Source organism: Colius striatus, chromosome Z (assembly GCF_028858725.1).
Source record: "Colius striatus isolate bColStr4 chromosome Z, bColStr4.1.hap1, whole genome shotgun sequence".
In the NCBI taxonomy this organism is placed as follows: domain Eukaryota; kingdom Metazoa; phylum Chordata; class Aves; order Coliiformes; family Coliidae; genus Colius; species Colius striatus.
In genome coordinates this window covers 18,137,858-18,164,076 of record NC_084790.1, presented here as the reverse complement: position 1 = coordinate 18,164,076, position 26,219 = coordinate 18,137,858, and the positions used below count along the sequence as shown (strand labels likewise).

The 26,219-nt window shown below is 37.8% G+C and overlaps 1 protein-coding gene across 6 annotated transcripts in view; it reads left to right on the top strand.

The window, feature by feature from the left end:
- The window catches only part of ELAVL2 (ELAV like RNA binding protein 2), a 46,774-nt gene extending 21,290 nt beyond the window's left edge, over positions 1-25,484 (top strand). For 2 of the 6 annotated variants that reach the window (XM_010195496.2, XM_062017955.1), the window contains exons 3-7: positions 1,968-2,071; positions 18,568-18,721; positions 21,163-21,388; positions 24,653-24,691; positions 25,154-25,484. In XM_010195496.2, coding sequence (XP_010193798.1) covers positions 1,968-2,071; positions 18,568-18,721; positions 21,163-21,388; positions 24,653-24,691; positions 25,154-25,484 — 854 coding nt within the window. The remainder of the gene's footprint in view (positions 1-1,967; positions 2,072-18,567; positions 18,722-21,162; positions 21,389-24,652; positions 24,692-25,153) is intronic. The other 4 variants (XM_062017953.1, XM_010195498.2, XM_010195497.2 and 1 more) reach the window with 3 other exon arrangements.
- The last annotated feature ends 735 nt before the right edge of the window (positions 25,485-26,219 follow it).

Below are 26,219 nucleotides of genomic sequence, written 5' to 3'. Positions count from 1 at the left end.
TATCTGTTGTCTTATTTAACTAGCTACAAACTTACCATCAGTTTTTTGTAGTATATAGTATTCGTTATCTGTTGTACAGATACCATACAGGAAATCAATAATGACATAGGTTCTTTTATGTTCTTGCTAGCAATAAATAAATTTGTCATTGATGCTTTATGTAATGTTGTTATTCCTTTTATATTGTATGTTTAAGATAATCTTTCAAGCTATCATTTTGTGAATTAGATATACTGGATGCTTCCCTTTAGCTTTTTGATTATTTTTTTTATCTCATTGTTTCAGTTTCTTTAAAAGAAAAAAATGGTGAAAGAGAATGGGAATGTGCTATTGAGAAGATCCATGCTAATAAAGGATAGTATTCTTAAAAAGTTATATTCTTTTCCTAGGGAACTTTTTTCTCCACTTTTGCATTCTTATGAGCTGAAGTATTTTTTAAAGGGGTATCTGCATTAAGGGATGGTATACTCTGAGTTTTGCAGTTGTTAGGAGATAACTACTGCTAAACTCTCCTTTGTTTAATAGGAAGTACTTGGAGTAGAAGTGGAGTACACTGTTAGAAGTGAGCTGTGGTTCAGTGATTAAGAACTAATTAAAAATATTCTCTGTCAATTTGTTATCTGAATTACCAGTGCTAAAAACCTGAAAATGTTGTCTCTTTGAATGATATTTAGCTCATGACCAATGCACTTACACCAGTTGTTTTGAATATAGGAACAAAATGAGCCTTTAAACTCCTTGTTACTGAAAGCCTCTAATTAGAATCATGGAGTTGTTTAGGTTGGAAACGCTCTTTAAGATAGAGTCCAATCATTAACCCAGCACTTACATGTCTACCACTAAACTATGTCTCTAAGTGCAGCATCAACTACAGGCCCTCAGAATACCTCCAGGGACAGTGATTCCACTGCTCCCCTGGGCAGCCTGTTTCAAAGCCTGACAACGCTTTCAGTGAAGAAATATTAATATCCAATCTAAACCTTCCTCTCATGGCACAACTTAAAGCCATTTCCTCTTGTCCTATCACTTATTGCTTGGGAGACCAACACACACCTTGCCTCAACCTCCTTTCAGGTAGCTGTTGGAGGGTAAGAAGGTCTCCCCTCAGCTTGCTGTTCTCCAGACTAAACACCTGCAGATCCCTCACGTGCTCTTCATCAGACTTGTTCTCCAGAGCCTTCACCAGCTTCATTGCCCGTCTCTGGATATGCTCCAGCACCTCAGTGTCCTTTATAGTGAGGTGCCCAAAACTGAACACAGTGTTTGAGATGCAACCCCACTGGTGCCAAGTAGAGGGGCAAAATCACTTCCCTATTCCCGCTGGCCACACTCTTTGATACAGGCCAGAATGCCATTGGTTTTCTTGGTCACCTGGGCATACCGTTGGCTCATTAAGGCAACTATCAACCAATACCCTCAGGTCCTTTTCCTCTGGGCAGCTCTCCAGCCACTTTTTGTGAATTAGTATGTGAATAAAATCTGTGAAAATATTTGGTTTCAAATTTGGCTCAAATTCTGACATTGAAGTACATTTGAAACATACTCGTTTTCAAGCACTGGGTCTGGAATTTTGCCACTATACTTTCTGTGTTCAGTGGCAGTTCAAAAGTGAGCGAGTATTGGATTTTTTACGTCATCTTAACTTTGAAACTCCTGTACTTCCTGTAGTATCATAGCAGTTTATAACAAACCCATGAACCTGTTTTGCATAGCATTTTAAAGTTGTTTGTTAAACTGACTGTATATATTTCTACATTCAACTTAGGGTAGCCTATGACAAAGGAGGAAGCTAGTTTAAAAAACACTAACCTTACTGGAGGCATTGTAAGCCTTTGAAACTTTGTATGAGATAGATACTGTTCTGCAATATATAGACAGAAAAAAAATGCTTATAGGTTTTAAACCTAAGCTATGTGTTGTGTATCACTACAATACTGATGATCACTCTTCTTCCTCTTTTTAATCAGGTCAGAGCTTGGGTTATGGTTTTGTGAACTACGCTGACCCCAAGGATGCCGAAAAAGCTATCAACACTCTGAATGGATTGAGACTTCAAACTAAAACCATAAAAGTATGTGGTATTATGATTTTAAAAAGTAAAGTGATCTTGTTGCTCAGATGCATAATCTATTTTCTCTTTGCAAGTGTAGCAGGCATTCTACTAATGTAAGTAGAATAGACTAGGGCTTAACCATGTAGTAGATGCTTAGGCATTTGTATTCTATGTTAGATCATGATTAAATGTAGGAAATGTATGTATTTTTAATGCACTTGGTAACACTTCAGGTATGAGCTTAAATTGTTTTAACTGAGAAACTGTATGCTTTAGTTGCAGAAATGCAATATTGCATGTACTGTGAACGCTGTGCTGTCCCCTGACCTCCATACTTTCTCAAAGAAGATAGCATAACTTAGCAACCTTAAAAAAAGGAATATTAATAAGTCTTATTTCTTTTAACAAATCCTTAAAATGAAATGCTGAAATAACTGTTTTGGTTATCTGAATTGCGTAATAGGTCTCTAATGTTTGGGAATCCTGTTTTTTATATATTTAGTCACTTCTTCATCTCTTCCTCACTAAATTTGGTGTCTTGAATTTCTAGAAGCAGAAAACACTTCTTAAAGACTTACTTTTTCTCATCTACTGTCTTAGTCCATTATCAGAAGAGAAGAATACTCCATCGAGCAATTGTTTGGGCTCTGAAATCTTGAGAGAGGAGATAAAATAAAATTTATTGAGGAATGCAGACTTTTGAACCCGTTTCACACGTGTTGATGCCTGAAGGCAATTGCTGTTTCAACCAGCCCATTATTCCTCAGGGAAGGGTTTGTTAGGTCGTCACTTGAACAGTGACTGCCCTCTAACTAAGATGACTTTTGAGCCATCAGGTAAAGCTCACCTCCAAAAATGTTTGAACTTAAAGTAATGCAGAGCCACTTCAAAGATAAGAGACAAGAATAAGGTGGTTGTAATAACATGTCCTACTTGCTTGGGATTTGTAAGATATGATAAAGTAGATTATGCTATTTGAAACTTAAATACTGGCGTTTAACAGAGTGAATCATGGCTCACAATAACAATGGATGAAAAACATGAATAAATGCTTTCCTATGGAAAATTCCTTATGTGCTTCTGGCAGATTTCTTGCCCACAGGCACTCTCTCCCATTTTCTGCACTGGGGGAAATTGAGGAAAGCAGTTTTGTACTCCCAATATTTTTTTAAGCTGTCTTTTGAGCGGTGGTAAGAAAGGGAGTGGGTTTGTATTCCAGTAGTATTGCAGGTATGCTGTATCTTTGTTGTCTATGATTTAGCACATAAAAAGTATGTTCTGGGGTGATAGGTTGGAAGTGCTATTGACTATTTAGTCAGGCAAAATAGGATGATGTTACAGTGAATCAAATGAGAGCTCCTAAATAAAAATAAATCCTTAAAGGGGTTTCAGTGACTTAATTTATACTGAATGAATACTTAATTTATATGGATTCATAATTATCTTTTACCTTGCTAAGTGATTAATGCAAACAGTCACTGTATTTCTGCGACTAAAAATGGATTGTAAAAAAAGTGTCAGAGAAAAATGAAAATGCAATAGACAGGTATGGGTGATGACACTGATGGTTTTACTATCCTGCCTTCCCAGGACATGAACAGTAGAACTGTAGATTATAAACCATACTAGACAGTGATCCTTGCACTAAAATGATGGAATAGTATTGTGTTGATGGGTGTTTTGACCTCAAAGGAAACAAAATAGATGCCTGTTCTCTGTACATCTTCAGGACTTCTTGTAGAAATGTGTAATACTTCAGATTGCTGATTTAAAGTGTTTTCTGTTAGCCTGAAAAACTGGAAGGAACCTTGTTGGTTAGGTGGTGACCTATCATGTTGTTGCTGAACTGCGAGTATTCTCACCCAGAGGGAATTGTGCTGATCTGACGTGTGATGGTCTAGATTGGGGCCGTAAGATATATCTCTAATCGACTGCTTCTGTGCTAGCCTGCCTGTTAGTTGTTGGATATATTTTTGCTAATGCCACCTACTGTTTTCTTGAAATTAAATACATTGAAAAGGTGATGTTGCAAAATGCTAGCTTAAGCTTTTCTGTATGAGTAGCAATACTAAAACCTATTGCCTGATACTTTTTTAAAAAGAACAGCATCCTGTGGACTGCTTTATGGAATATTTTATTGAACTGTTTGCAAAATATCTTAACCAAATTTAAGATTCATACATCCAAAGCAAATCATAGCAGTCTTAATCTTGTCTAACCTGGTGTCAGTTGTGTTGTCTTATGATTTGTCTTGAATATTAAAACTGTGGGGTGAGTATGCATTGATGTTGAAAACACATTTAGGGGTGTTAGATACCTGAACCCATCCTGCAAGGCAATATGCCAACATATGTTGTATGATGCCCTCTGTGGCATAATTTGTGCTTTACTTGCAATGTAAACAGGCTTATTTATATTGCAGGTAGCTTGTGAAGTTTGGGTGTCATTTCATGATGTGATTTGAGTGAAAAAAGTTTTATTTTAGAAGTAAAACATTTTCTGTGGCTAGTCTTTGGAAAGAACCTGCTGGGAAGCACTGTGGCTCTGCTCTATTTAAGAGCCAGTGAAAATTTGGATTTTGGATCTGGAGTAATACTTCAGCATGGTTATCCATGACTTCTCATTTGTTTTGTTCTGGAAAGATCAGTTCTTCCCAAGCATGGAAAACTCCTAGGAACAAACAGCATATTAAGAGTTACTGACTTGCACGCACTGATAAGAAAATACAGTGCCTGTTTTTGTTGGTTTGGCTTCTGCTTGCGATAGGGGAAATACTCTGACTTCTCTCCCCTTGCTCCTGGGAAAACTTCTTTAAAAAACAAAGCCAATAAAAACCCAGGTGAATTTATTGAGACATTGCCTGATGTAAAAGACTTATTAAAAAGAAAGTTCAATAAGGTCCTCTCTTGCGAGTATGCAAACTAATGGCCTATCCTTGAACTGGTATACAGCTGTGTAAGCTGCTGAATAGCCAGCAGTGTTTTACCTAGATAATTAGATCTATCAGGAGGACACAGGAAAGTCTCTTTAGCTTTTCTCTGTGGATGCTAGACTGCTGGAACGGCAGACTTGGTCTCTTGTGGATCGTAGCTGCCAACAGGACACTGCAAATGACAATAATGTAGTCCTCATTCCTCCTTCATAGGGTGAACTGGGGCTAAGTTCCACTCCTCTGTCCCTAGATCTCCAGTGTGAGAGGGCCTCAAGTGACAGAGCCTCTGCATGTGGTAGCTGGTGTGATACATGTATGGGCATGTATGGAAGTATGCACTGGAAAGGGGAAATAGTTTGTCCAAGGCTAGAGGCCTAGGAGTTGTTTTTTTTATAAGATAGGATTGATTATATAGTTATATTTTACCTACCTAGTACTTCTTAAAAAGTAAATTGAGTAAGGTTTCTTCCTTTTTAAAATTCTTTGGACTATTAGAGTGTTTACATGGGTAATTACTACCTGTCAGGGGAATAGAGATTTAAGAAATATTTTATCTAAAGTATTAAATCTGTGGGTTTCCTTCCCACTCCTTTATAGCTTCACATACTTACTTTTTTTTTTTATATACGGTTTAACATGTAGTGTTCTGCAAACTTCCTGTTGTAATCAAGTTTGACAATTTCCTTTGCTACAATCACGGGTGTCCAACATTGCTATCATTACCTAATTAAGTGCCCTACTGTAGAAAGGTCTGTAATGATAAGAGCTAGTTATGATTTCAGTTTAAGAGTGAGCACCAAACTGTCAGCTTTACGAATGTCCAAAAAGTGCAGTATGGCAAGTGTGGACGTGAGGAATGTGAGACGACTTCATAGTGTCCTCTGAGGCTGTGTCCTTAAAACTTGGCCTTATGCCTTGAATTATTGCTTAGATTTACAAGAAGATTCATTTTAAGGAAATCACTGTAATAAGTGCTTAAGATCTTCACCATTATGAACTTCTACCTGTGACATTACTCTTGAGTAAACACTGTGGACACTTAGTAGAAAATAACAAAGTGCTTAAACGTGCTAGTTTGTCTGAGTTAGTGCAACAGGAAGAAGATTAAGAGTGTTTCTTTCTTCACCATGATATTTGTAGATCAGAATTTTGGTAATTTCACTTTCAGCAGTAATTCTTTCACTAGCTAATGTCCCTGGGGAGCAATGAAATAAAAGTTGTGTAAAAAAGTCTATTAAAATACCAGAGGCAAGTGAGCTGTGAAGGTGAGAGAAACTCCTTACTTTCTTGATTTTTTTTTTTTTTTCCCCCCCTGCACTAAAGAAAATTAATCTAGTGAGTAGCAAAAGGGGATCCTATTTAGAGGTTTAATTAAAGCTAGTGAGTTTTACTGATGCTATCAATCAGCAAAGATTGATACAGGGGGCATGGTGCCAGACCATTTAGTGGTCTTGACAGGGTAATTAAATACCTCAGGACTGTTTCTCAGGGTAAAATTGAAGTGCCCTAGAAAATTTGAAGCAGAAGAACAATTTGTCTTTGAACAAAGGTAAAGGTGTCTCTTTTTGCCTTAAATTTCTGCAGGAGTTATATAAATGGTAATTATACAATCTTTTAGAAGTGTTACAGCTAAAGCTTTGACAGCATTTCCATTTTAAACCCCCTCCCCACCCCACACATGCCTTTTCACCCCCAGGTAAAATTTGTTCTTCACTGAAATTCAAATCCCCTCAGACTTTGAATGTTACTTAACCAGATTAAGCTGGCTGCTTGTTTTTCATGTTCCTGAATAATATAAAGAGGAAGATTCACTTCTGAATGCATATTGCTGTTATTTCCTGTAAACCACACCATGGCCACTCAGTTGTTCGTTAATACGTAACCACTCTGAGGAAAACAACACAACTTGTCAGATCAGACTTCTAAATGTGCTAATCTTACCTTCACTGACTACAGAATTTGTTTTCTGTGTGGACCCCAAGTGCTGTGTTGCAGCTGATTAGCGTTTCCAAGAGGAGTCTAACCCTGCTTTACCTGATCCATAGACAAGTGCCACTCACCCTAAAGCTGCTGAGCTGATTTGTAGCCCAAAACTTTCGGGGCAATAATGCCCTTTGTGGCTCTCCATGGGAGAGTTCTGACACCAAAATGAAGATATTAGAAGGGAACAACAGTACTGTATGGGAGCTGAAGGAAGGCTGCAAGAATTGTTCAAAATCTAAGCTCTAAACAAGTGAAGAAAGCCAACAAAAGCAACAAAAACCTGCTTGTTACTACTGAAATCAACTAGACACTGTCTTGGCCTCTGCCCTCCCCTTACTATGTGAAGATCTTTTAAGTAGGATAAAGCTTTCTTCGTGGGCACAGAATACTGCAAATGCCAGATGTGGACATGCGTATTCTCTAAAAAAAATCCAAGTACTTGTTTTCTCCATGAGAGTGTTTTTACTGTTGTAAAATATGGCTACATTTTTTTCTTAATTATCGAAGTCTTGAGACAAATTGACATCTATTAAGCCTAGTGGTTTTCAAGGGGATTTTTTTTACATATTAATTAAATATTGACTCTGAGTGTCTTTCATCCATGCAGTAATAGGTTCTCCTGAAAGGCTGTTAGATATTCCAGTGAAGCAGTGACTGTGAATGGTAATGGGTGCGTGTTGTGTGTTTTTGTAAGGTGTATTTGTGGAATGAATTGCAAGATAGACCTAAAGAATGTGCTTGCCTGTATCTCTTGTCAGCAGCAGCAGCTATCTAGACATGATAGAGAAAAAATTAGTATACTATTTTCTTTCAGCATAAGGGAAAATTGATTCAGCTCAACTCCAAAACTAGAAAAGGCTCTGCTGTTTTGAGATTTTGTTCTTGTTTGTGTCAGTCCTGTGGAGACCTGGCTATTATCCTGTGTACTCTTGTCCTCCAAAGTATTAAATGGTATGGTGGGTTTTTTTAAATTGGAAGTGTCTGAGACTTGCATGCTTTTACAGGTCAGGCATGAGTGCAGGGAGCGAGTGTTCCTCTGATCAGAATCAGGGATACAAAGTATGGGGGAAAGACTTAGACTATTTTAAAGTGAGATGTAGGAATCTAAAGATGTTCCGAGTCTGAATTTCTCTTTAGTTTTTTTGTACATTAAATTCTAAGTATTTCTTATTTTTAAGAGAATTTTAACTAACAATTGCAAATTTTATTACTCTGTGTTAGTCTTGGCGTTTTGGGCCTCATGTATCTGTTTCAGACAAAGTCTTGTGAGATCCTGTTTTTGGTGTTCCTTTGTGCTGTGTACAGCAGAAGCTTTATAAGGTCTTCCTCTTGAGCAGTGTGCTGTCCTTAATCACTTATATCCTAAGGAAGACTCCTTGTCCTCTTCAGCCATATAAAGACTGGTCTCAAGTCCAAATTCATCCTGGTACAGAGCTGTTGTAAAAGAACGCTTGTGGACTGACAGAGTGGAAACCTGTAGACCTTGAACCCAACAAAAAGAAAAAGAATAGGAGGGGGAAAAAAAGCACTACAAGTAAGTGTAAACTGTCTGTAATTGAAACAGTGAGCTACCATTTTACACTTTGCTTCTAGGACAAGTAAGGCCAAAAACAAATTTAGAAGACAGTTTTTTCTCTAATGTTGGAAAGTCTTCTAGTACTTCAACATGCTCTATAAACATCCTTTCACTGACTTTTTTCACAGTCTAGCCATGAAAAATTGTAAGGACTTAGAAGTTTTTGAGTTTTAAGGCTCTTAAGGCATTTTTTTTCATCTATGTCACTGATTTTTTCCAAGGAACGTTTTTGGAGAACTTTACGAACATACAAGGTACCAGCATAGTGCATTTAAGTGCAAAATCAACATGATCTGTCCTTACTTGCTGAATCATAAAATTTGTCGCTCTTAACACAAAGTAAATTCAGATACCTTTGAAATTATTGCCTTTAAATTTTTTTACAAATTGCAATAAACTATTTAGAAGCAATATTCCTCCTGAGAATTGTGGAACATTGGATTGTTTTCTGGTGGCTACTGAAAGTCAGAAGGGACCCATTGATCTTATTGAAGCACCTGCACTACACAAAGAAACCTTCTGTTGCTTGCAGACGGTGTTACCAGATACACAGTGAACTCTAGTTGGTAATTTTCTCTGACTTGTAAGAGACCCCAAGGTCTAAATCCTTTTGGAGCACGTTTAGCTGCTGGGAACTTCTATAACACAGTGACACCTGGAATCTCATAAGGATGTGACTTTCCAACATCATGACTGCTGCTTTTCCAAATATGGAATGATTTTCTTGGGTAGTCCTATCTAATGGTGGGACACTGAGCTATAATCAAGACTTCTTGAATGCAAAGCAAAAGGCAACCATCTATCTAGTTGGATACATTCAACATAGACTAAAGGAGGGGAAGAGCCTATTAAGAACATTTCTTTTTAAACTATAGCTCTGATCAGGCCTGTTACTGCAGTGTGTATTGAGTTTGATAACAATATTGATCAGTATTGCTCCTGCCTAGTGATGAGCCCTGATGATATTGTCTTAAACTCATGGCAGAATGGCTGCTTTGTGATGGTGACAAGGGAGATAAGTTGATGACTTAGTAAAGAACAGGGTTCATCTAATCTATATTAATGTATCTGCTCAGGTGCTTGACATAGAAAATCCTCAGCATATGGGAAAAGACCTTGGCTTCACAAAAGATGTTCTGGTACTTCATTTCAAGATAACCTTGATAACAGTACTGGGAAAAAGTACTTTCCAGACTGGAGGATCTCACATAAACAGTTAATCTCAAGAGGAATTATGGGCTTTCTCAGCTTCTTAGTCTGTTTGCTTTAATGTCTCACTTCTGTTCTAGGCCTTCATCAGTCTTCTTGTACAGACAAAAACTGTTCGTAGTAAAGTTCCTCTTCAAACTTGCTTCCCTCTGCAGAACTTGCTGCTGCCTGTGCTTTAAAAATGGCTTAAAGCATGTCCTGTTCTGAGGAAGTAGCGAAGGTGAGAGGAGTGGATGAAAGTGCTGAGCTGGAACTTGAAGCCCAAATTATAACTAGACTTTCCTTAGAAGTAATGTTGATACGAATAACCTGAGTAGCTGTAGCTTAGTTTCCTAGCTTTGTGGAGCTAGTGCTTTTGACCCACTGACTGCTGGAAAGCAGGGTGACTATGGACTATGCTGCAGGTAGTAGTGCAAGTGACTGTGGTGATTATTTCCTGACTTACAAGAGTGAAATAGAGAAACATGGCAAAAGAGGAACAAAAATACAAAAATAGCTTCACTCATTGATGTATTAGCAGTGCTCCTCTCTGTCCAGTAACTAATTGGAAAACTGGTGGAAGCTGCAGGTGCTGGAGACCTTATATCCAGTGTCCATACTACACACTAACATACTCAAGAGTTAAGTTGATAGGTAAAGGTGGAAGACTTGCTAGTGACTGATTTTGAAATGCAGCAAGAAACTTTTGTAAAGCACATCCTCGTGTTTTTTCCCTCAACTCAAAATTTCTGTCGAGTCCTATTAGTTTGAATGGGTGTGGTATGGCATATTTAGCCTACAGATCATGGCAAATTCATGTTATCTAGATAAAATTATTCTTGTTCAAAGGAAGAGTTTATAAAATACACTGTGTTGGCTAGCCATGCTCATGTGAACTACTATGCCCATCAGTAGTTGCTCTAAACATTGTATTTTAGGCCTGTTTGTATAAGGAGTTTGTAACGGAGATGAAGCTTCAAAGCTGTTCTAGGTGGGCTGTTGATTTGGACATGGAAATAGCTACCCTGGTCATCATAGCGCTCTTGTGTGCCAGGATTGAAATGAATCTTTTGTCAAAAATACATGTAACAACTGTCAATAATGGCTCTTGTGCTGCAATATCCCGAGACAATTACTGACTTTACAAGTCCTTGAAGTTCTATTCTCCTTAGTCTTTGAGGAAACAAAAGCTCTGATATCAGGGTGTAGTGTACAGATGAGCTATTTGTGAAGTGTAGCTTATTGTGATGCCTCACCGGTTACCACTTCATGGCCAAATCTGATTCTGATTGTTTGGTGTAGGAACAGTGTGTCAGGGTGGTCCATTCATGCCCTCAGCTGCACAGGCACAGAACAGATGTGGGTCCCATGACTGACCTCAGGCCTGTCTCTAGCACTGGTTTTAGCTGTTAGAACTGACAATTTTCATGAGATATGAACTGAAATAGCAAAACTTCTTGCGGTAATGGTGAAAGGCTGTTACTTCTGTGTAATTTTTTTAATGTGTTGACCTATTGCAGGGCAACTGTCAAAGCAAAGCCTGCATGAGATAGTTATATTTATTAGCTTCATCTACACACATGTGTTGAGTAATATGTTTTTGTAGTTCCAGAGTCTAAACTGCCTTTACAAAAGGAAGTCTTCCAGATTCTGTGTTTCCAATTTGCCTAGCCCACAGAAACAAATGCTGTTGCAAGCTTGTACCATGAACTCAGCACAGTGTGTACATGTTTAACAGGACAGTCTTGTGTATACTGGGAAAAGAGGCCTTCGAGCTTTATTTGGAATGGAACTATCATGCATTTGAGGGGAAACAGAAAGGCAACTTGAACAGCGATGTTCTCTCCTGTTTGAGACAACCTATCACTGGCCAATGACAGCTGAGTCTTGGTCTTAAATGTGTGCTGCAGCATTTTGTTACTAGAAATCAAATTAAGAAGAAGAGTTCTTGAGTCATGGTATCTAATGTACTAATTTAAGTGCAAGTTAAGAACACTTGCCTGGAACTAAGTCTCTGAGAACATTGTGGTAACAAAAACAAAGAAAAATGTCCTTGTTTTTATTGTGCTTGCCAAGGGGGTGTATATATTCCTATTGTATTCCTCTTCCCAATATAAATCTATCTGATTTGCACAAAAGTTTAACTCATTTTCATCCTCACAGACTGAGCGGTAATTCGGATTTTTCTATTGCATTTTTTCTTGCCCTGGAACATGCATTTTAAAATAATTGTACTATTCACAAGGCCAACGGTGTTCTAAGCTGGAAGTTTATGCTTGAAATTACAGAACTTAAACATTGATCAAAATACATTTTAACACTTGAACACTTGAGATTTAAAGATTTGCAAGAATACCTGAAGTACAAGATGTTTAAAATTTTAAATCACTGTAAAAAAATTTTGCAAGTAATTAAAACACTCTTGTTTATCCTACTAATAAGTTATAACATAAAGATGGAAGTAAGATGCTGAGGTGTCTAAAGGTAGGAGCGCATAGTGACAAACTGAAACATTCATTTGTGGGAAATTTATTTCTACTTTTTGGCAACTTCTTTGTTTAGCCTTCACAGTTTTGACTTAAATTGTAAATCAATTGCTTTTGAGAGATGAAATATTAAAGCAGTGAAAATACTTGGATTTGGTGGTGTAATGTTTGAATTTCTGAAAACAAATGTCTTTTTTACTAACTGCAGTGGAAAATTCCAGTAAAATTGTTTTAAAATTGGTGTCTCCAGAGCTGTGTTCAGTTGTGTATAGCGTGTGTCATCATTAAATATTTAGAACTGTAGGGTTTCTGACTGCTTCTTGATGTGCATAGTGTTCAGCGATTTTGACATTGCATAGTCTTAATGTTTATCTATTAAGTATTCACCTATTGAAGCAGCTGTGGAAGCAATGTTTCAGCACAGCTATTGGTTCAGTGCATATGTATATTTAAAGAGACTGAGTTTAGAACTTTAAGCAAGTAGTTACTGAATGAGCAAACTGACAGAATATAGGCAGGGAGGTGAATCTGGACAGTCTGCTTTAAATCTGTATCACGAGTGAAATTGCTGTATTTTGATATGAATAACGAATACAAAACATATCCTATATTCTTTTTGCATTCTAACTGGTTTCCCTGTACCACTAATTTTTCATGGTGTCCTGTTTAGTGATGCTAACTTGCAGTAATCATAGTTCACTAATGTGTCGCAAAAAAAGTCAAACTTGAATTACATTTTGTCACGGTTTGACATGACAGCCTTCTCTGGTAAGGGGGACAGGACTGTAAAGGTGACTCCTGTAAATAGTGGCTCAAAACTCCCCCCAGCTCTGAGCCAGACCCACTTCTGGGGCTGAGCCAATTAGACACCTCTACAATCACTTTTTAAGAAGAACCTGGAAGAGGAGATTTCTTCCTCCTTTTTCTTCCTATTTCTTCCTTCTTCTGTCTCTTCTTCTTCTGGCTGGTGATGGTGCAAAAGGAGTATGAATAGTGAGAGAAACAACCATGTGGATTCCAAGGTCAGTGAGGAAAAAGAGGAGATGTGCTGCAGCAGAGACTCCCCTGCAGTCTGTGGAGAGGATTGGTGAAGCTGAGGTTTATCCAGTTCCTGCAGCCTTTCCTCATATGAAATGTTCCATACCCATGATCATCTTGGTGGCCCTGTTGTGAACTCTCTCCAGCACTTCCCTGTCCCTCTTGAGCTGAGGAGCCTAGAACTGGACACAGGACTCCAGATGAGGCCTCACCAGGGCAGAGTAGAGAGGGAGAAGAGCCTCCTTTGACCTGCTGGCCACACTCTTCTTGATGCATCCCAGGATGCCATTGGCCTTCTTGGCCACAGGGGTACATTGCTTCTAGATATTTGTATCTTCTTAGATCTGAAAAATATCTTGTAAACACACTTGAATTAAAAGGAATTACACTGAAACAGAACTTGTAATGGTATGCTTGTGGTTTAGAGCTTATTGCTTTCATTTGTAGACTTTCTTGAAATTGCTTTTAGTATAGACATTGACTACTGTGCTAAACTGTATTTCAAATAACATTTACGAGTTTGGGCATGGGTAATGGACATCACTACATCGACTGGCACCATGGAAGAATTTGTATTCATTTGACAGATGAAAGGAGGGGAGTCTTGCAGATGTGACAGATGTGCCTGGAGGAGATTTTTCATTATTATTTCTTGAGTTGATGCTGGTTGGCCTTTACCCAGAGAACAAGAATTTCTTGCCTCTCTTGAAAATGGGTGATACTTGCTTCCGCTCATTCCTCAGAAGTCTCCTCTGTTCTTCATGACCTTTCAAATACAACAAAAAGCTGCATTGGATTAACATCCATCAGCCCAACAGCACTTGTGAGTGCAGTCTTTCAGATGCCATGGAATTTTGCCTGTACAGTGTAAACATTCCTCAGTGTGGTCTTCCTCCACTGAGGGTCAGTATTCCTTGTTAGAGACTTTCTACTGTCATGTGGGTGTGGGATCTCTGAAGGTCAGTTTTACCTGTAAAGACTAAAGTGGGGAAAGTTTCAGGTATCTTGTCCTTTTTTGTGTCTTTGGTCAGTAATTCCTCTTCCTTCTTCAGTCTTCCTTTTGCTGCCACAATGTTTGTGCAGATTTTTTTTGTTGCCCTTGAGATCTTTCTCACGAAATTCAAATCCAGGTGGGCACTAGCTTTTCTAACCTCCTCTGTGCATCAAATTCCTGTTTTCACATCCTGTACTCATTGTTTTTATGTTGTGGTATAATCTGTTCTCATCTAAGCAGGCCCCCAGACATCTCTACTTGTTTTCATGCTTGCTAGGTTGTACTGAAGACTTAGAGGTGGTACGTCAGTCAGTGGAGATGGTGAGCAGGGATATCAACTTGGTTTCCAGACCTATACAGCTGTTCTAGCAGCTTGCTTTGTTAAAGCTGTGGTATCCATGCTTGTGTTGCTGGGCTGTGGCAATCACAAGGGAGGTCCATAGAGGTGATGTGAAAGTAAAGAGAAGAATTTAAATTTCATTGTCAGTGCTACTGAACTTAAACTGCAGTTCAGGCAGACCTTGTGAATTAGTAATTTGCTTCTAGCCTACTCTGATGTCATTGACTAGGAGGGAAAGAAGCGTTAAATATTAAGCATTGCCTTACAGGTCACTTAATTGATGTATGTTTTTCTTTTTATGTGTGAATCATTGTTGGTGAAGAAGAGAACTCTTATTTCTGCTTAGATTAAACTGAGGAAGTACAATGTATCTAATGTGTGGAATCAGAAGACTTTGACAATTAGCAGTGGATGGCTGGATGGGAAGTCCATTACTGCATTAGTTTGCTTAGAAAATTAGGCTGTCAACATCTATAGAATTGTTTCTAGAACTAATTTTATAGAGTAAGCCCAAAATACTTCACTGTTATTCAGTAATCCATAGGGTTGGGGTTTTTTTGTTTCTCAGTAGTGAAATACTGTTTGACCAGCAGTTGCAGTTGCATAGCTTTCTTGATAGATATAAAGATAAGTCACTTTGTTTCTTGCTTAGCTGGTTGTTACTCCCAGGAAAACTTGTCTGACAGCTGAGATAGGGCTAGATACACTGAAAACTGTTCTATCTCAATGAAAGAATTAAAAACTGACATATGAAATGGAAATGTACCAGTGGCACATGCAGCTATACGGCTTTGTACGGATAACTTATAGATACCGAGTACCTGCCTTTCCCTGCTTCTGTTGGCATCTACATTAGTAACATTCATTGTGTTCATTTAGAAAATGGACCTTGTTACTGTGCCCTCCTGCCTTGTAGAATTAAATTTTAGGGGATGGAAGAGTTTCTTTTGAAAACAAACATTAACTTAGCTGTTCAAAACTCCTTGGTTTTGATAATTTTGTTTTGTCTAGTCCTGCACATACTGCAGAGTGTGGCATGGAGCTTTATTTCTTAAGCTCGTAGCCAAATGGGCAAGTTCTTTCTTTCCTTAGCTGTGTCATTTTTCTGCCTTTTGAGTAACTATCACTGTCCATACTGCTTCTTTGGATGAATGCAGTTAAGCTTTATTCTGCCTTCTCTGGTACACACAACTATACACTGGTAGCACTTATAGCATTTCAAGAAGGAAATCCTGTTTTTATAAAAGTTTGGTGTTAAACCCTTCAGCAAAGAAGTGACAAAATTAACCTAGCTATGTCATCTGCTGTGCAGCTGGTAGCTGAAGTCTGATTCCTCTTCTCTTAGTCTGACAAGTCAATCTTCTTTCCTCTTATTTTTATTTCTGTAGTTCCACTGGTAGTTGTTGCTCACGACTTTGAAAATACTGGTGGCATGGCTAGTTAAGCAGAAACAGCAAAAATAACAACAGTAGGCCCTTCTTCTTCTTCCCATTCCCCCTCATGTTGCTGGGGAGATTTGGACTTGAATGTTGAATTTACTCTAGCAAGTTTTAAGAACTCGGAGTTTTGTATTTGCCATTCCTGAAGTACCTGTTAAATATCTACCTTGTGAAAGGCTCTTGGGAATCAAGTTTTCTGTTGTGTGTAAATGCAACTGCTATTCTTGTAACATTTATTATCTGATATCCTGTTTACAGTATTCTCTAAGATTCCATCACAGCTGAGATTTGAAGTGGAAAAATTACAATGCTGCAAAATGGCCATAATTTTTCACTGCTGCAATTTTGGTCGTTAGAAAGTCTTCCTGTGACAGGTTACAGGCACTTAAGTCCTGAGTGCTCATGCTGTATAAAGCTGGCTTGAGTAGTTAGTAATTATCTTCTAAGAATAATGCTGTTTTGACTTTAAGTGGCAAGAATCAAGTGAAAATAGAAAATCTATCAATTCTCAGCTAGTCTGCAAAATGAGCTACTACTTTCTGTTTCCACTGTATCTTGAAAATATTGCAGGAGATACCAAACACATTTTGAAAGGGAGAAAAAGAAAATGTAATAGAAAATATCCATTTTCAGTGTATGTGACTGGATTATACAGGAGACCTCTGACATGGGACACTAATGTGGAAGACTTTGTCCAAAGTTGCATAGCACATTCCTGCTGTGAGCAAATGTCAGGAATATTACTTAGTATTTGATGGAGTCTTTTTTTTTTTTTGGCTATGGTGGGTTTTTTTACACTTGGCATCATAGACACCAAATTTGCTGAAGGGTCTATGGCTTGTTATTTGACACCTTTATGGTGGTAATTTTCAAGAGCTCTTCTATTGACAATTCCCTAGTACCTATTTCTAATAATTTAAAAAAAAAAAAAAAGTGAGGAGGAATGTGGAAGAGGGAAGATTTAAGTAATCTTCAGTTCAGTGGACTCGGCTCCAGGGGTTGACAAACTGTTTTTCAGTGTAGCTTTACTGATACTGAAACAAACAGCATGGAAGCAGGGAAATTCTGTCATTCCTGCTGTAAAACATGACACTGACGGCTTTTCTATTATGATACATTTGTGCATCTTCAGGGGGAAAAAAAAAAAAAATAGGAGAACAGGCTGAAGTTATTCCCAGCTGCCTGTGTAGGAGATAAGGCAAGCACTTTGAACCCTGGTGTCTGTCTTGTTTGGCTCTCATGCTAAAAGATCGAGGCACTGTGGCTTGCAGTGCTTTATGTTGAGTGGTGTGTTATCTTGGACAGGCACAGGTTTTGTAGGTCAATCTTGTTGAGACAGCTTTAGAAGATACCTTGTACAAAGCCTCTGGTAAAACCTTGAAGGATCACAGCAGTGTTCAGTGTCCTGCTTACTTAGTTTCTGAGGTACTCCATCTCAATTATCTTTTTTGGGGTGCTTCCACAGAGTCTTAAAGAGTCTACTGCTCTGCATGGAAATGAGACAGGGACAGAATTTGAATAGAAATGTCAAAGTATTAGGCAGAAAATACATTTACAGAGTTAGTTCCAGTTGCCCAAGAGTTGGGTGATTGTGCAATGTAGGGTGGGAGGAAAAGGAGATAAATCTGACTTCTTGAGCCTTCTTTTTATCTTTACATTTTGTACAGTGAAAATGCCAAAAAAAATATTTTGTCCTGTCAGCAAGCATGGATGTTGTATTCTGATCCTTCCTACAATAAGGATAAACCACTTGTGCAGGCTATGTACAGACTTTGTAGGAAGGTACTGAACTCTTCAACAAGCTGCTTTTGTGGCATATGTCTAAGGGTTGAAGAATCTAGTAGATAACCTTAATAAAATATTTGAATGAAACTTTGGGGCAGTGGGTAAAAACTTCTGTCCAGAAGGATCTAAGAAGCTCACTGATACTCAGCTTTTGGTTGTAAGACCTCTGTGTTGCAGAAATTGGTGTGGTGCTGAAAAGACAAATAATTCTTAGGCCTGCAAAAGTTACGCAGCAGAGCTTGTGTTGACCTCATGAATGATTGCATGTCATTTGACAACAACATTAACACACGTGTGAAAGGCACAGCACTTGAAAAACACTTCCAAACTTGTAAGGGATTTGGGCTGTCTTTCTATGAGTTTCACCTAGATATCGAAACTGAAATTTTTATTCCTTGTATATTTTCATGCTTTTTAGTGGTATTTAAAAGGAAAACATTCTTGGATCATCTTAAATTTCCTTTTAATCTATAACAAGATGAGAACATGTGGCTTCCACCAAGGTTTACTGAAGCTATGTGCCATTATTTGAAAGTACTCCATAAATTCATGTTGTTGGCTTCTCCTATGTGGTCTTTGTTGCAGTTCTTCACTGTTTTCAGAGAAGCCAGCACCAAAAAACACCCATTTAACTGACTTTGAAAGATAATTTTTCTGTCTGCCTTTGGAAACGTTTCAATGTCACAGAACAAATGACACTGTTCTGTTTCAACAATTTTTAAAGTGTTTGTTTTTTTTAACTTTTTTCCTAAGGTTTCCTATGCACGACCAAGTTCTGCTTCTATCAGAGACGCAAATTTGTACGTTAGTGGACTTCCAAAAACAATGACCCAGAAAGAACTGGAACAGCTCTTTTCCCAGTATGGACGCATTATTACTTCCCGTATTCTGGTTGACCAAGTCACTGGTACGTAGGCAGTTTGCACTTCCTCTCATTTTTGGACTGACAGTTTAAGAAATATTTCACCTTTCAATATGATAAGACTTTTCTCCAGAACATATGAAAGGTGTATGTAGGCCAGTAAAAACCATTTTCTGCTGGAATTGTTCATAAATATGCATGGACAAAAATAAACTATGGAGTATACTGAGCCAGCTTGAATCATTTCCACCCTGAAGGTGCAGGTTTGAAGCTTGTTTCATGGCTTGTAATAAATGTACAGCTGCTATAATCTTCCTTTCCAAGCTGCTGTGTGAAAATAGTCCCTATGCTCCTTATGAAATGCTATTAAACACTTTTTTGTAAAAACAAAATTCTATGCAGAAATGCCCAGCTGGTGCTCTGAGAAAAGGATTACAAAAGACCCACACTGGTATAATTGTAATTAAGACCGTTTTCAAAGTTGCCTCAGTGACTTTGGGTCCAATGAAAATCGGTTAAGATCTGTGCTTGGCAGTGCCCTGAAAAACTAAGCTCTAATTGTTTACTTGTGTTGTTACAGTGTATGTCTTAACCAGAGAGAGAGTGAGTCAGTGGCACTCTGTGGTTACTCTTCAGACTTGAATAGTACACATGTTGATTTTTCTGGCTCAAATTGCTGATCTTGAGGATCTTTATAATTTGCTGCCTCACCTACTTCCAGTAGGTCTGTTCCAAAAATAAGCAATCAAATGAAATGCCAAGTACATGACAGAAGTGTTCACAGTTCAAAGGAAAATCTGAAGGAGCAGAGCTCTCCAAATTCGCATTTCTAAAAAAATAGAGGTTTAGGGCAGAAGAGTTCATTTAATGACATAATTACTCCCTGGATAATAAAATAGCTTGAATTTTTTTTTTTACAGTTACACTTTTCAAAGCTGCAAGTCATCATGGATGACAGCTTTCAGCTGTAGAAGGCCATAAAGTTTTATAATGGACTTTATTACAAAGGATCATGCATGTCAGTGTTTGACACTTTGCTGACTTGTAAAGGACCTCTCATGTACTCCTTTGCAATTCCATTATGTTAACAGAAATTTCAATATTAGCACAGTATTAAAATACTCCACAAATATTATGTGAGGCCTTGAGAGTGTAGAGAGGCTGGAGAAGGAAAGCTAAAGGCTAAATAGTGACTTTGCAGAAGCATCAGATTCGCAGGTCAGATTTTTATTTCTTGTGTGCAATAAATAGTATGTTTCTGCATATTCATGGAAAAGATGATGGCATTTGACCAATGGGCCAAGTAAATGTAATTAAACTTTTAAATATGTATGTTAAGTCTAAGTAGTCATAAATTCTGTTATGTGCACAGTAGTTCTCCTACATAAACTGTTGTTCAGATTTAAACTTTCTTCCCTCTCATCGGTAGTTTGGAAGTTAGACTCAAAATGATAATAAGATTGTGACACAAACTGACAGATGAAAAATGCAAAGTTGAAGCTGTGACATTTGGCTCTCTAAGGCTTTCTTACGCCTGTTCGTTGTCAGTTTGATGGTTTATATCATCACTGTTTATGAACAGAATATGTTTCTTGTTAATAACTTTCTCAAGTGAGGATGAGCATCTAACTTTTCTAGTCTTGAACCAAAATGTAAGTGACCCCTAAACAGAGTTAGGAATACTACAATGAAGTATGCAGCTAACTAGTGCTGTCAGTAGCAGCTTTACTGTTAACTGGTTCAAGTATTGATACCTCATGCGTTTATGTTTAAGCTACAGTATACATTTTTAGGTGTTATCTTTCATAACCTTCCGTAGACACTTGCTGATCCCCTTGCATGTCATCTTAGATTCTTTGTTGGTATAGAAAAGTCAATGACACAACAAAAATCTGTGTCGAAAATAACACCTACAAAAGTATGATGGTATGCTGAAGCTGAATCTTTTTCACTTGAGACAGACAGGGACTGGTAAGAGGGCCACTATTCCTGTTAGTGTAGTTTAGAACCTGCACTTCAGTGTTTGTCCTTGGCATACTTGATTTAAAGGGGTCATTTTGTGCCGCTAGTGAGCAGATCCCTAAGCTATTAACAGCATTTCTGCGACTTAAGTACTGCAGAGTAGTATGAACTGAACAGAGGTTACATTGCAGCTGGTTCTGGATTTAGTTCCATCTCCTTCAAAATTGCCTTGTTTCAGAATTACTTTGGTTCACTATATTTGAGTTGTCTCCACTGTGTTTTCCCTCAGCCCTCCACACTTTCTACACCAATGTATCTTATGTCACTCATTTTTGTTTCTTAAACAAAGGTACTATAGAAGAGTCTTACTTTAAGCAAAAGCTCAGTTCAGATAAGCTCAAGATAATCATGCATTCACATAACATGGCCATTATTGTAGTAGTTTGCTATGAAAATTATGTGTTAACATGTAATATTCCTGAGTCTCTGAATTAATTGTTACGCATTTCCTTCACCTTGTGCAGGGGTATCAAGGGGCGTGGGCTTTATCCGATTTGACAAGCGAATTGAAGCAGAAGAAGCTATCAAGGGCTTGAATGGCCAGAAACCTCCAGGTGCCACAGAGCCCATCACTGTAAAGTTTGCTAACAATCCAAGCCAAAAAACCAATCAGGCCATCCTTTCCCAGCTATATCATTCTCCAAACAGAAGGTATCCAGCACCTATAGCTCAGCAGGCTCAACGTTTTAGGTAAGTCAAGTACATACTTCTGTGCAACTGTGCTAGAAGCCACATGTTCCCATGGGCCTGTTTGTTTCCCTCCACTCTTTCACTTCCCTGCTTGTCTCATTTCTGTGAGTGAAGGGAACACCTTGCAAATGTTGAACTTCTACTGTGCTGCTAGAGTAAAGCTAAAAGCAAAACTGCATTCCATCCTATTGATATTTCAGTATCCAGAGTATCTACTGAGATAAACCAAGATGACAATTTTTTTCTTCTGTACATCAAAAGTATCCCTTTTTAAAAGGCTAGTTTCCTGTATAATTATTGATTAGTGTTCAGGTTGATTCATTTAACATTGATCAAGGCAATTCAGTTTTCTTCTTAGCCATACAGCATACCACAGCTGGCCTCTCCTCTTCCCCACCCTCTACCTTTACTCTCTGTTCTGGCTTTCAGGTTTTTTTCTTAGTCAGCTGTCTAAATGCTGCATGCCACACTTTGTCGTCTCTTACTGCAAACTTTTATAATGAAGATTATTCAAGTATTTTCTGTATGCGTTTCTTGTGGTTACGTTCCCATTGCATTGAATATTCAGCCATACAGTTCCCTGTGATATTTAGTTTGATGAAAGGGACAGATGGTGAGAACAAAGTGAAGCAAATATTGTATTATCTACATTCATGAGTACATCAGATTTTATTTTTCAGTGATACTGATCGTTTCTTCCAACCCTCTGCTACTGGGCTATGTGACTGGAATGTGTTAGACAATAATAAACAGCTTTTGTTTTGTTTTTCAAGAAATAAAATCAGCTGACAGTTTGCTTCAAAAAGAATATACTCTATTTCAAAAGCTGTGCATTTACTACCCTCACTTTTAGGCTGAATATTCAGAGTTCATGGACTCTAATTCTGGCAGAACTTCTGAATTCTGTCAGCTTTTCAGTCTTGTGTGCTGCAGTTGTTTCACAGGTGTGAAAGTCAGCACTAGAGCAGGCTTTTTGCCCTTAAGGAAACGGATAACTGCTTTTATTCATTACTTGATGGATTTTATTACCATTACTTGGGGAATGAAAGAGTTACTTTCAACAGTGTGCTGCAAATTGAATATAAAAGTAGGCTTGCTTCTGTTTCATCGGTAGAGCATAGGGGCAGAAGTTGTAGAGTGGAGCCAAGTGCATTATATGATTAAATAAGATCATGAGTGACCACACATGGCCTATGTGTTGTAGCATTCAACATAGTCTAGCCTACTAACTCCTTTGAGGAGTTCTGAGTGTGTGTGTTCCCAGTCACGTAACTGTGTTCAGTATTACTCCCAATACTGGCTGGGATAGCATCCTGATACTTCAGGTAAATCTATCATGATTTGTAAAAATTATCCAACTTTGAGTTTTTCTTTTGAATAGGACATAAAGTTCTTTGCAGTTAATTAATTTAGGTAGATGATTGCTTCTGCTCTATTAGGCTTTAAACCTTAAAAATTCTGTTCTATTTGGGGTTTCCAGTGTAAAAATGAACTGTTTTTGTGAATACTCATTTCAAATTCGCTGTTCTTTTTTTTTCTGAGATACTAAGTGTAAAGTGGCACCTGAAACAACCATAGGAAATGGCATGATTTGCTCGACTTAAAAGTATAAAGGTAGCAAAAAGCACTGAGTAGGTACAGAGTCTGTAGTGAATCGAAGGAGAGTAAAATCTTGCTCACTCTTACCAATATGGAAGGAATAACAAGATTGAACTGACTGGTCAAAAGGTAAACTGGGGTTGCAGACAAAGTTTAGGAGTTTTTGGCAGGGATGGAAGGCAGCAAGAGGAAAGGCCTTAGGGCTTTTGTTTTTAAAATTTGGCAACACTGTCTCTTTTACACTTTTATAGCTGTAAAGGGAAATTGTCTTTTCAGGTCTTTGCTTTGTTGGTATAGTGTTCCTGCTCTGTTGCTGAGTACATAGTTCAGATTGCACCGATGCTTCAGATCTTTCATGTCTTTCACTTGCTAGAAGTCTTAGCTGTTGGCATTTCAGACAGAATTACCTTTAGCTGTTGCCCTGTCTGTCTCTGATGGCTGACAGAGTTCTGAAAACAGCATCAGCAGAAACTTCATTGGTAAAGAACAATAGGATCACTACAGTGTTTCTCTTTTTTCTTCTGAGGAAAGATCTTGAGCTGGACTTTGAAAAGTATCTATGTGTAATTGTTCCTCAGTTTCTGCAGGTTTTGTAACTTAGAGCATCTTTAAAAGTTGTCTAGTGATTGCCCTTAATTTTCCTGGAATATTTAAGTTGTCCAGGTAATTGATTAAAACTGCTGCAGTGATACCATCACTGTGTGAAGTCCTCATCCAACTGCTCTACAGCTGGAACTCTTCACTCTCCTCTCTACACTCAGATGTTAATGACAGTAGACCTCTTTCATCCACACTAAATCAACTGATGGTAGTTGCACATTTTTTTCATTTCCTTGTTTTTCATTTCCTCTCTTTGGTCTTGCCTTCTTGTAAGTCCATCCCACAGACCCTGCTCACTGCAAAATCATAATGTTATGTGATTGGAGATCTTTAATTGCAAACAGGATCAAATAGTTTCAGGTTTTCTGTTCACAATGTGGTTACACTCCTGCAGCATTTGAGTTCAGATTCTGTTATCAATATTGCTCATTACCGGACAGAAAATAAGATACAGTTCTGTAAAGTAGCTGTAAGGAAAAAAAAAAAAATCAAGAACAACCTAGATTAAGTATATCTTTTTTTACCTAAGGTAATTCCAAAGGGCTTAGGATTGTGGTGGTATACTGTGTGCAGTTCAGCAGTTTGGGAGAAGGATGAGGGAAGAAATACATGTAGAAAATGTGTGCATATGTATTGTAAAAATAATTTATTCTGTAAGGGTAGGGAAATGAGAAATCTTTTTTGCAGTTCATGTTCAAAACTTTACTCAAAAAATCTGCATCTGTGTTAGAACTCTTTCAGATGTATCATTGAAGCCTTCATCCAAACAAGCTAGTAATCTGGAAAATTCCACTGAGATGATCACTGAGTGTAGCTTTATTCTAACGGTGTTTGACTTAGTGTATACTTCCTAAACTGAAATACTTGTGGTTGTGGAGGCTGACCTATTCTGGTAGTCACTAAATGTATTGAGTGTAATAAGATGCCACAGCTCTTTCAACAGTGATACTTTCACCTTTACATGATATTCTGTCTAGTGCAAGGGAGGTGACAGTAACATACCAAGTTTCCTTAAGATTAAAAGGGGAAGTCTGAAGACTGAACACTTTGCTAAATGTTTTGCAGGTTGGACAATCTGATCAACATGGCTTATGGAGTAAAGAGGTAATAAAGCACTGTTAAGTTCATAATGACCAAATTGTTACTATGTATTTTACATACTCTTTCAGTAAGACTTACATCGGATTTTTGCATGTTGAGATGTCAACTGAAGTTGTTCCTTTTGGTGCATTGTGCATGGAAGAAAGAAACCTTTTGTATCAGTTTCATGGAATTATTGTTTCTAATGACTTACTACTCCTCACTGGCTTTATATCATATTTTTCTTTTGTTTTTCTGGGTTACTTTATTTCAGACAAACCAGGCCCTGTCCCTCACCTGCCCCTTGCATATAGTATTTGTGCAGTTGGGGAGAAATACGTATTTGTGATATCACCTCATTGGCTTGGCCAACATGTTCACACTGTGAAAAGCCTTCTATCGGGGTTTTTTTTTAACGTTGAAATTACTGAGATTTTCAGTAAACAGCTACTTTATGATTCTGTTTTGTGTTCCCCCATTCTTCAGTAGGTTTCCTCCAATGACCATTGATGGAATGACCAGTTTGGCTGGAATTAACATCCCTGGACATGCAGGAACTGGATGGTGCATTTTTGTGTACAACTTGGCCCCTGATGCTGATGAGAGTATCCTCTGGCAAATGTTTGGACCCTTTGGAGCGGTAACCAACGTGAAAGTCATCCGTGACTTTAACACCAACAAGTGCAAAGGTTTTGGATTTGTGACTATGACAAACTATGATGAGGCAGCTATGGCAATAGCCAGCCTGAATGGATACCGTCTCGGGGACAGAGTATTGCAGGTCTCCTTCAAAACAAACAAAACGCACAAAGCCTAACTGGTTATACTCAGTGCATTAATACATGAAAACTATACAACAAAGGCAATTTACAGGAAGCTTTATGCATTCGTAAGTGCCTTTGTTGTATACCAGTGTGGAAATGGGGATAAAATGACTACTTAGCATCCTAAGAATATGTGAGATTTTTTTATTGCTAATATTTGAATTTAAACTTCTGAAATATCTTTTGTGTTTGAATATTGACAAGAGGTACAGGGTTTTTACCTGTCACGATGCATATTCTATTGCCTTCTTTGAAGAAGGTGGACCTTTTAAAATGTTTCAGCTAAGGGAAGAAGTTTTTTCTTTTTACATGACTGCCTTTATGAGTAAACATTGAAGCTTTGTGTTACGTTTTAAGTTGGATTTTTTGTGTTATTTCTTAATTTGCCTTGTGTTTAGTTTACATTTGAAAGCATTGCTGTTATGTTGATCAAGAAAAGTATTTGAAGTTTACATTTTATTTATAAAGTTGTAAGCAGTATTTATTTCATAATTATCATTTGGGTTGGGGAATGGGAACACATTATAAAAGCTTATTGTAAGAATACTGGAGAACTTTTCGTAAAGCAGTACCTTGCCAAAGAGATAAGAGCCTCTTTGATGTGGGTTTAACAAAGCATCTATTTTTATAAAAAATAAAAATAAAAAAATTTGGAGAAACTTTTTACTGGTCCTGGAACAAATATTTTGACTTGAATACTTTGAGAAATCTCTTCATATGACACCTTA